General features: G+C 41.4%; 1 protein-coding gene across 1 annotated transcript; it reads left to right on the top strand.

Annotated features, from left to right (window-relative positions):
• The first annotated feature begins 2,223 nt into the window (after nucleotides 1-2,223).
• On the top strand, nucleotides 2,224-11,604 carry TCTEX1D2 (Tctex1 domain containing 2). The gene is made up of 5 exons (XM_032225542.1): nucleotides 2,224-2,621; nucleotides 5,723-5,856; nucleotides 5,991-6,060; nucleotides 9,495-9,558; nucleotides 11,432-11,604. Exons 1-5 carry the CDS (start codon nucleotides 2,494-2,496, stop codon nucleotides 11,477-11,479), a joined length of 444 nt encoding a protein of 147 aa, XP_032081433.1. The 5' UTR covers nucleotides 2,224-2,493; the 3' UTR covers nucleotides 11,480-11,604.
• Nucleotides 11,605-12,088: the final 484 nt, after the last annotated feature.

The following is a 12,088-nucleotide window of genomic DNA, read 5'->3' as shown; positions in this document are numbered from 1 at the left end:
TTCCATTTGAAGTTTTAGAAGAACCGAAAACCAATAGTAACGGTTTATTTTTTTGATTTCGTATCTGATTGTACCTATCAAAGTTACCAAAATGTTGAGTAAGACGGTCTTGGCATCATCGTGACCTTTGAGCAAAAGGTGAGCAACATTTGCCATGCTGGATTTTTAATTGAGGTGTGTGTTTTTTTCCCTCTGGTTTTGAACAGAGGGATTTTTATATAAAACGTCCAATGATGCTTATGGCACAAGAAGAATTTCTTTAAGAAATGGGGAAGTAGGTACAGTCAGAAGCCTGCTACTCCCAATGCTGATTTGGGAGATCTGTTCTATTTCTATTCTATTCTATTCTATTCTATTCTTCATTCCAATATCTATTATATTCTATTCTATTTTCCAATATCTATTCTATTCCATTCTATTTTCCAATATCTGTTCTGGTCTATTTTCTATTCTATTCTATTCATTTCTATTCTATATCCCAAAATCTATTCCATTCTATTTTCCAATATCTGTTCTGTTTTCTATTCTATTCTATTCATTTCTATTCTATATTCCAATACCTGTTCTGTGCTGTCCTATATTCTATTCTTTTATTCTGTTCTATTTTCCAATATCTGTTCTGTTGTATTTTCTTTTCTATCTACTCATTTCTATTCTATATTCCAATATCTATTCTATTCTATTTTCCAATATCTGTTCTGTTCTGTTTTCTATTCTATTCTACTCATTTCCATTCTATATTCCAATATCTATTCTATTCTATTTTCCAATATCTGTTCTGTGCTGTCCTGTTCTACATTCTATTCTTTTATTCTATTCTATTTTCCTATTGCTGTTCTGTTCTGTTCTATTTTCTATTCTATTCATTACTATTCTATATTCCAATATCTATTTTATTCTACTCTATTTTCCAATATCTGTTCTGGTCTGTTTTCTATTCTATTCTATTCATTACTATTCTATATTCCAATATCTATTCTATTCTAATTTCCAATAGCTGTTCTGTTCTGTTTTCTATTCTATTCTATTCATTACTATTCTATATTCCAATATCTATTCTATTTTCCAATAGCTGTTCTGTGCTGTCCTGTTCTATATTCTATTCTTTTATTCTATTCTATTTTCCAATAGCTGTTCTTTTCTGTTCTATTTTCTATTCTATTCTATTCATTACTATTCTATATTCCAATATCTATTCTATTTTCCAATAGCTGTTCTGTGCTGTCCTGTTCTACATTCTATTCTTTTATTCTATTCTATTTTCCTATAGCTGTTCTGTTCTGTTCTATTTTCTATTCTATTCATTACTATTCTATATTCCAATATCTATTTTATTCTACTCTATTTTCCAATATCTGTTCTGTTTTCTATACTATTCTATTCATTTCTATTCTATTCCAATATCTATTCTGTTCTATTCTATTTTCCAATATCTGTTCTGGTCTGTTTTCTATTCTATTCTATTCATTACTATTCTATATTCCAATATCTATTCTATTCTATTCTATCTGTTCTGTTCTGTTTTCTATTCTATTCATTACTATTCTATATTCCAATATCTATTCTATTCTATTCTATCTGTTCTGTTCTGTTTTCTATTCTATTCATTACTATTCTATATTCCAATATCTGTTCTGTGCTGTCCTGTTCTATATTCTATTATTTTATTCTATTCTATTTTCCAATAGTTGTTCTGTTCTGTTCTATTTTCTATTCTATTCTATTCTATATTCCAATATCTGTTCTGTTCTACTTTCTATTCTATTCTATTCATTTCTATTCTATTCCAATATCTATTCTGTTCTATTCTATATTCCAATATCTGTTCTGTTCTGTTTTCTATTCTATTCATTACTATTCTATATTCCAATATCTATTCTATTTTCCAATAGCTGTTCTGTTCTGTTTTCTATTCTATTCATTACTATTCTATATTCCAATATCTATTCTATTCTATCTGTTCTGTTCTGTTTTCTATTCTATTCTATTCATTACTATTCTATATTCCAATATCTGTTCTGTGCTGTCCTGTTCTATATTCTATTATTTTATTCTATTCTATTTTCCAATAGTTGTTCTGTTCTGTTCTATTTTCTATTCTATTCTATAGTCCAATATCTGTTCTGTTCTACTTTCTATTCTATTCTATTCATTTCTATTCTATTCTATTCCTTTGCTTTATTCCTATTCCATTCCATTCTATATTCCAATTATATTCTATATTCTACTGCCCTGACACTTCATTCCTATCTCTTCACTTTCCTATCCTTAGCTATCTCTGGCAGTTGAGTATTACAGAGACCTGGAGAGCTAGAGCGGCACCGTTGCCCTCCCTGGCCGACGTGGCTTGGCGCGTGGCAAAGCTCTACTCCCGGAAGTGACGTATAGGAAAAGGGTCCCTGGGTGGAGCGGAAGGGCAGGAAGCGGAAGTTGGGAGCGCCGTCGCCTTAGCAACGCCCTAGCGACGCCGTCCCTCGTGAAGCGGCCGCTGCTATGGCAGAAACGGCGCTGCCTGTGACCCCGACCCCGACCCCGACCCTCACCCCGACGCCCTTGGCCCGGCAGAACAGCGCCCCCAGCCCCGCCCGGGCCTACCACCTACGCCCGGCCTTCCACCACAGGTCAGCCCGGCTCTCTCACCGTCCCTTTTTCGCGCCTTCCCCGTCTTTCGGTGGCACAACAGCCCTGCGAGGTAGGCCGCCGCGGGGCATTGTGGGAGGCCAGAGAGAGAGAGGCTCGCCCTAGAAATGGGGGGAGGGGGCTTTGCATGCATTGCTTCTAAAGCTCTTGATTTTAATGTCTTTTCTTTTATTACAATTCTTTTATTACAGTTCAGCCCCCTAGAATGGTGGATAAAATAAAAATAAAGTCAATTAATAAATAAAATTATGCATGAACCCGCAGATATGACACGGAGAAACAGCAAGGTCTAGTTCGGATGTATAGGTGCACATGACAAATTGAAATTGAAATTGAAATTTAATAAATTTGTATGCTGCCCAATCCCATGGGACTCTGGGCAGCTTGCAGAGGTAAAATAAAAAGTTAAAATTAAGAACAAATCTTGCATAGCTGTTCCAGAATCTGGAGGTGGATTTGGCAATCCATTCAGAAAGACTGGGTCAGACGGAGACTCCAGATGAGCAATACAATTAGGCCAGCCAGAGGCTGACAAGATTAGCTCAGACATACACTTGGCATTTGCACTTCCCCTTCTGGAGAATGGAGCCAACCATAACCCATAGGAATCTGACAACAGCCATTAGAATAATTAATTAATTAATTAACAATAAATAATTAATTATTATTATTATTATTATTATCAGTAGCACAAATGATCCATTGGAATTTGTGCAAAAATTATAATATTAAAACAGCAACAAACTGGTGGGAACATCAGCCTGAAAAAGTCACCGAAAATCAGAGGGTCAAGACCTTGTGGGATTTTCGTATACAAACAGACAAAATACTGGCGCATAATACACCAGACATCACACTGGTTGAGAAAAATAAGGTCACAATCATAGACATCGCAATACCAGGTGATAGCAGGGTCGCCGAGAAGGAACATGAAAAAATCGCAAGATACCAGGACTTAAAAATCGAAATTCAACGACTATGGCACAAACCAGCAGTGGTAATTCCAGTGGTAATTGGCACACTGGGTGCTATTCCAAAAGCACTGGAATTACATTTAAAACAGTTAAAAATTGACAAAATCACCATCAGTCAAATGCAAAAAGCCGCACTGCTTGGATCTGCACGCATATTACGAAAATATGTTACGACGTCCTAGGCCCCTGGGTGGGGCCCGACTAGTAACCAATGCCAAATCCGGCGAAACAACTGGCCGCTGTGATACAATTGTATAATAAATAAATAAATAATGATAAATAAATAAATGACATGACCTTGCACAGCAACAGGAATATCCAATGCAAAACCTAAAGAAGGTATAAAAACCCACCCACTCTCAACTCCCATTTTGTCATCTGTCCCAGAACTGCACGCTGTGGTTCTGTTCATCAGTTGTATTAGTAAATTAAAGGGAATTAGTAGTCTGATTGATATTGTTATGCAACTAATTAAGAAATAAAGGTAGTATAGTACATTGTTAATTGTAGAAAAAAATTGAAAGAAAGGCTCTCTCTGTTAAAACTTAATTAGAGGATATATATTGTTTATAATAGCAATAGCAGTTCGACTTCTATACCGCTTCATAGGGCTTTCAGCCCTCTCTAAGCGGTTTACAGAGTCAGCATATCGCCCCCAACAACAATCCGGGTCCTCATTTCACCCACCTCGGAAGGATGGAAGGCTGAGTCAACCTTGAGCCGGTGAGATTAGAACCGCTGAACTGTAGATAACAGTCAGCTGAAGTGGCCTGCAGTACTGCACCCTAACCACTGCGCCACCTCGGCTAATAAACTGGACCAATAGAGAAACATGAAACGATAATTTGGTGCAATTTTTGAAGAAGCAATTGAAGATATCGTTTATGTGCTAAGAAAAAAAATGAGTATTAAAAAAAATGGGAAATAATGGAAGAAAATAATTTGGCTGAAAGTGAAAAATCAAGCTATGATGTAAAATGGATTGTATAAATGAGAGAACGTGAAAAGGAAGATCCGGTCAACCCTTTGCTTCTATCATACGTGTAAAGTTATGTTAAAAATAAAAAAACTTTGAAAACAAACAAAAATAAAATAAAAACAAACTTTCTTTTTTAAGCAGCCCTCATTTTATTCCTGGCTTGGAACTGGGCCTGGATTTTTCTTCCAACAGTGGACGTCCATTCTTGATTAGGAGCAGGTGGAGTAACAGCCTCTCCATAAGGCTTCCTGATCTGGCCCCTGTGTCATAGATTCGCAATCACAGGGCTTAACATAACGAACATTGGGACCCATTATTCGCCTGGGAATGAAATTTTGGAAAGTTTTCGCCGCTGTAGCATCGCTGTGCTGCTGATGTTCAGCATTGCGACCTGTGCTTCTGTGGTCATATGATCTTCATTATGAGCTGCAATGGCACAGTGGTTAGAGTACAGTACTGCAGGCTACTTCTGCTGACTTCCAGCTGCCTGCAATTTGGCAGTCCAAATCTCACCAGGTTCAAAGTTGACTCAGCCTTCCGAGGTGGGTCAAACGAGAGCCCAGATTGTTGGGGGCAAAGGACTGACTCTGTAAACTGCTTAGAGAGGGCTGGGATCCCTTCCAGCTCTATTCTGATCGATTTACCTCTACCAGAGTCAAGAATGTTATTTCCATCTCTCTCTCTGACCTGGGTACTTGAGAGACCGCCTGCTGCCAATCACCTCCACTAGACCGATTAGATCCCACAGATTAGGCCTCCGAATTCCATCCGCCGGCCAGTGCCGACTGGCGACTACCCGGAGGAGAGCCTTCTCTGTGGCTGCTCCGACCCTCTGGAACGAACTCCCCGTGGAGATTTGAACCCTCACCACCCTCCAGGCCTTCCGCAAAGCCCTTAAAACTTGGCTGTTCCGACAGGCCTGGGGCTAAAGAGCTGTTGCCCCCGCCTCGAATGGTATGACTGCTGTGTGTTTTTTAAATTATGTATTGTTACGTTTCGTCTTTTTATTTTCTGTCTGTACCCCCCTTCCCTGATTTGAATTGTGAGCCACCCTGAGTCCCCTTCGGGGGGAAAGGGCGGCATATAAATATAATAAAATCAATCAATCTCTCTCTCTCTTTTCTCTTAGATTTCGTTCTTCCATGGTGAAAGATTGCATCCGGGAAGTGCTGAAGGAGGAGCTGGCCAATGTACAGTACAACCCAGAGGAGGTTGGAGCCCAAACGAAACTCTTATCGGAGCTGATCCGGGACAGGCTGAAAGGTGTTTCAATCTGCCTGCCTTGGCCCTCCCTAAGGACCCTGGGTTTTCTCTCCCAACTGACCGAGCGTTGAAAGTGATGACTTGGGTGATTTTGATCCCGATGACATTTCCTTTCCTTTCCTTTCCTTTTTCAGACAAAGGATTTCACCGCTATAAAATAGTGGTGCAGGTAGTGATCGGAGAACAGAGAGGCGAGGGAGTGAAGTGAGTTTTTCTTCGGTTAAACAATTCCTCCCCCCCCCACTCCCCATTTTAAGTTTTATTTTATTTTTTAACATACATATAATCCAAAGTATACCATTACATCTTAACAAACTTTTTTTTTTAAAGTATTCAATATTATATCAATTCCTCTTACCATCAAGCCACATCAACTTTCATTTGCTCTTCTGCTTTCCATACACCATATTATAGTCTGTTTCAACTTCAAATTTTCTCCTCTCCCTCCCTCCCTCTTCCCTACCTCCTTTCTTCCCTCTTCCATCTCTCTCTTCTCTACTTCCCCTTGCTCTCTCCCTCTCCTCTCCCCGCTTTCTACGCTTTCCCTCGCTCCTCTTTTCCTCCCTTCTGCTTCCCTCTCTCCTGTCTCTCCTCTCTCTCTTTCCCTCTCTTTTCCTCCCTTCCGCTCTCTAATTTGCACGGAGTATTTCAGCGTCCGAGCAAGCTCCATTTAATGTTAGCGGCATTAATAATTATATTCCAGAAAATATTTTCCATATTGCTAATTTTACTTATCTTCTTTTTTTTTAAAGTATATACTTATATATAGGTTCCATTTATTCCCCCCCCCCAAAAAAAAAACCCCCTATTTTTTGGCCAAAGTTTGAGCCAGGTTTAGGTTCCCAGCTATCCACATAATACTATTACACAGTTACACATCGTTAGGCGCCCATATTTTTTAAGCCTCATGTTATAACTTTACATATGTATTGTTAGGCGTATATACAAGTTCCCCCTCCATTTTTTCCCCTTCCCCCTGGTTTCCTTTCCAATTAATACTTTTCTTACTTGTAATCCAATATAGTCATTTCACATTCCACTATTCTACATAGAAAGTTTTTATTTTCCATTTTCATAGCATGTAATCCACATGTATACTATTACATAGTCAATATCATGTTGTATTATTAAGTAATTACATCAATTCATCTTACCATCAACTACGAAAGAAAGAAAGAAAAAACCCAGTTATTGGCTCTTCTGCTCTCCATACACCATATTTATACCTTATCTGACACTTTCTTCCCCCTCTCTCCTTCCCCTTTCTACAGCCTTTCTTCCCTCCATCATTTTCTACTCTACTTCCTCTTCCTTTCTCCTTCTCCTCCCTCCCCTTACCACTCCTCCTTGTACACCTCATCTTCCCCCTTCCCCTATCCCTCTCTTTCTATCTTTCTTCTCTCCTCTGCTTCCCACTCTTCTACATCCTGTCTTCCCTCCACCATATTCTACTCTACCTCCCCTTCCTTTCTCCTTCTCCTCCCTCCCCTTACCACTCCTCCTTGTACACCTCATCTTCCCCCCTCACCCTCTCTCCTGTCCCTCTCTTCCTATCTTCCTTCTCTCCTCTGCTTCCAACTCTTCTACATCCTGTCTTCCCTCCATCATTTCCTACTCTACTTCCCCTTCCTTTCTCCTTCTCCTCTCTCCCCTTACCACTCCTCCTTATATACTTCATCTTCCCCCTTCCCCCTCTCTCCTGTCCCTCTCTTCCTATCTTTCTTCTCTCCTCTGCTTCCCACTCTTCTACATCCTGTCTTCCCTCCATCATATTCTACTCTACGTCCCCTTCCTTTCTCCTTCTCCTCTCTCCCCTTACCACTCCTCCTTGTACACCTCATCTTCCCCCTTCCCCTATCCCTCTCTTCCTATCTTCCTTCTCTCCTCTGCTTCCAACTCTTCTACATCCTGTCTTCCCTCCATCATTTCCTACTCTACTTCCCCTTCCTTTCTCCTTCTCCTCTCTCCCCTTACCACTCCTCCTTATATACTTCATCTTCCCCCTTCCCCCTCTCTCCTGTCCCTCTCTTCCTATCTTTCTTCTCTCCTCTGCTTCCCACTCTTCTACATCCTGTCTTCCCTCCATCATATTCTACTCTACGTCCCCTTCCTTTCTCCTTCTCCTCTCTCCCCTTACCACTCCTCCTTATACACCTCCTTCCCCCCCCCTCACCCTCTCTCCTGTCCCTCTCTTCCTATCTTTCTTCTCTCCTCTGCTTCCCACTCTTCCTCTCATTCACTTGGTGTATTTCAGCTTCTGAGCAAACTGCCTTTTGTGTTTGATGGTATTTATAATTCCATTTCAATATACATAAAAAAAGAAAAAATAGCAGTATACATGTACAATCATAATACCTTAAAATCCAACACATTCCACTATTAATACATATCAACTGACCTACTAACCTCGCTCGCCTTAGTTGATCTACATTTAATTCCCTTTTACTTAAAACACACACACACATGCACACACACATTTTGGATGCTTTTGTGCCCTATGGGTTGCATTGCAGGCAGTCCTTGGCTTACAACCTTTCGTTTAGTGACAGTTCGAAGTTACAACGGCACTGAGAGCAAGTGATTTATGACTGCTTTTTACCCGGATGACCGTTGCAGCCTTCCCCCATAGTCACGTGATCAGAATTCAGAGGCTTGGCAACTGGCACGTACTTATGACGGTTGCAGTGTCTCTGGGTCACATGATCCCCTTTTTGCGACCTTCTGACCAGCAAAGTCAACGGGGGGAGCCAGATTCACTTAACTGTGTCACTAACTTCACAACTCTAGGATTCACTTAACAACGGTAGCAAGGAAGGTCTTAAAATTGGAGAAACTCCGTGTGAAAAGCGGTCATCGGTCACTTTTTTCAGTGCTGTTATAACTTTTTTCAGTGCTGTTATAACCTCGTGACCTCAATACTGGACTACTGCAATGCGCTCTACATGGGGCAGCCCTTGAAGAGCATTTGGAGACTTCAACTCGTCCAGAACGCAGCCGCGCGAGCGATTGTGGGTGCACCTCGGTATACACCCACGTTATACCTATCCTCCGCGAGCTGCACTGGTTACCGATCGGTCTCCGGATACGCTTCAAAGTGCTAGTCGTAACTTATAAAGCCCTTCATGGTATTGGACCTGGGTACTTGAGAGACCGCCTGCTGCCAATTACCTCCCAAAGACCCATTAGATCACACAGGATCGGCCTCCTCCGGGTTCCGTCCACCAGCCAATGCCACCTGGCTACTACCCGGGGGAGAGCCTTCTCTGTGGCAGCTCCGGCCCTCTGGAACGAACTCCCCGCAAAGATTCGGACCCTCACCTCTCTCCAGGCCTTCCGAAAAGCCGTCAAAACCCGGCTTTGCTGGCAGGCCTGGGTTGATGAGTTCCCCTCCCCTCTCGACCTGTGTGGTTGTATGATTCTTGGCTATTTTAACTACTTCTATTGTGTTCTATGTTCCCCCTTTTCCCCCTTTGAGTTGTTTGCCACCCTGAGTCCCTCCCGGAGAAGGGCGGCATACAAATAAAATAAATCTAAATCTTTGAACAGTCACTAAATGAAACATTGTAAGCGAGGACTACCGGTACTTTGACTTTTTACTAGCTGATTTCCTACTTTTTTTTTTCCTTTTGTCTTTAAAGCATGGCTGCTCGTTGTTTTTGGGATGCTGATACCGACAACTACGCTCAGGATGTTTTCATCAATGTAAGTTCTTTAGTTTTATTTATTTTTAAAACTAAGGCTCCACACACACCAGGTAGCTGTTAAAATGTGGGCTGCCAAGGAGACACTCCGGGGGGGGTGGGGGGTGGAGTGTGTCAGTCTGACTTGCGTGTATATCTCTGCATTGCCACCTATTGCTTTGGAACAATGGTGGGTCTCTTTGCTGGGCCTTTCAGCAAGTCTTTTTTTTTAATATCATTTTTATTCAGCCTTTTTAAACATTAAAATCACGATTACACTTTTACAATAGCAATAGCAATAGCAGTTAGACTTATATACTGCTTCATAGGGCTTTCAGCCCTCTCTAAGCGGTTTACAGAGTCAGCATATCGCCCCCAACAACAATCCGGGTCCTCATTTCACCCACCTCGGAAGGATGGAAGGCTGAGTCAACCTTTGAGCCGGTGAGATTTGAACCGCTGAACTGCAGATAACAGTCAGCTGAAGTGGCCCGCAGCACTGCACCCTAACCACTGCACCACCTCGGCTTTCCGCTATGGGTATTCTTTTTTCTAATTTCTACTTTTCCATTCTACAGCCTACTGTTTCGTACCTATACCTCCTTGTTTCATGATTATTATTTTTAGAATATATACAACGTACAGTATATACAACATTTACATCTCTTGACTTCTGAATATATACCCTCTCCTGTTGTTATATTTTCTATACACTCATTATGCATTAATTTCACATCTCTTCTGGAGCCAATTATACCACCTATTCCATATCAGCAGATCGTAAAAAGAAGCCAGATTTTTTTGAGCTTGGTGGTTTTCTTGCAGGGAGATTTGCTCTTTGTTTATATACCTGTGGCTTGCCCCAACTCAGACAAATCAAGGAACTATCCAGAAGAAAACACCAACACTTGTATATAAATGGAGAGCAAACCCCACTCCCTTCCAGCACTGATGACGTTCCCTGGTTTGGTAATGAAATGTCTGCAAGTAAACAACCCAGCTCACAAAGTACCAAAGACCCCATAGTTGCCACCATCCTCCTCCTCCTGCTCTTCCTCCTAAGCCCCACTTCTAGCACTGATAATGTTACCTAGTTGGGTAATTAAATGTCTGCAAGAAAACAACAGAGCTGAGAGAGCACCAAGGAGCCCATAGTTAACCTCCTCCACCTATAGCAATAGCAATAGCAGTTAGACTTATATACCGCTTCATAGGGCTTTCAGCCCTCTCTAAGCGGTTTACAGAGTCAGCATATCGCCCCCAACAACAATCTGGGTCCTCATTTTACCCACCTTGGAAGGATGGAAGGCTGAGTCAACCCTGAGCCGGTGAGATTTGAACCGCTGAACTGCTGAACTAGCAGTCAGCTGAAGTGGCCTGCAGTACTGCACTCTACCCACTGCGCCACCTCGGCTCCTCCTGGCAGCTCCCCTTCCCTTCTAGCCCTGATGATGTTACCTAGTTGGGTCACGAGAACTACCAAGCTCAGAGCACCAAGGAGCCCACAGTTCTCCTCCACCCAACCCCTCTCCCTTCCAGCACTGATGATGTTCCCTAGTTGGGTCATGAAATGTCTGCCAAGAAAGCAACACAGCTGAGAGAGCACCAAAGAACCCACAGTTCTCCTCCTCCTCCTCCTCTTCCCCCTCCTCCTGGCAATCCCCCTTCCCTTCTAGCCCTGATGATGTTACCTAGTTGGGTCATGAAATGTCTGCAAGAAAGCAACACAGCTCAATGGAGCACCAAGGGCAACCCAATTCAACCCTGAGCTACCAATATTCTCTTCTAAGGGTATCTGCTTCTTTTCCTTATTAAGGGAGGGGGAAAAACCACCTCGTGTTGCTGTTTCTGTGCAGCTGCAACTTCCCTCACAACCCTCCTCTTCATCTCCCCAGGAGACTCTCTTCTGTGTCGCTGTGGCCTTTGGCTGTTTTTTCTACTAACGTCCAAGAAGAACGGTGCTCGTTTTGAAGATCCTGAAGAAGCAGGATTGCCTGCTGCTTTTCCTTTCCTCTCTCTCTCTCTGCCTGTACCCTCATGTATATATATATATATGTGTGTGTGTTTGTGTCTGTGTATATATATATATATATATATATATATATATATATATATATATATATATATATATATATATATATATATATATATATATATATATATATATATATATATATATATATATATATAGTCTATTGTATGAAATATAGCTTCCAAATGACATTTTTAAAGGACTCCAGGCTCCTTCTTTTGCCGTTGTGTATATAAAGAGAACTCTGGCCACAATCCCCTTGGAAAGGGAGAAGAGCCACTCTTCAATTTCCGGTGGGTTGTTTAAATATTTCCCCCTGTTGGGTTGTTCCCTGCACTTAGTAACATCTGTACATGGTCCCCCATGCGGCCATTTCAAGACAGTTGTTAACAAAGGTTACCTTTGTCCTTGCAAATCCATTACACACACCTTAATCTATCCTTGTATTTTGAAATCTCCGTGAATTATAATACAATACCTTGCCTTATTAATCCCCGTGTGTTTCTACATGAGTCCCGCC

Source organism: Thamnophis elegans, chromosome 10 (genome assembly GCF_009769535.1).
Source record: "Thamnophis elegans isolate rThaEle1 chromosome 10, rThaEle1.pri, whole genome shotgun sequence".
NCBI classification, from domain to species: domain Eukaryota; kingdom Metazoa; phylum Chordata; class Lepidosauria; order Squamata; family Colubridae; genus Thamnophis; species Thamnophis elegans.
This window is presented reverse-complemented; position numbering and strand designations above follow the sequence as displayed.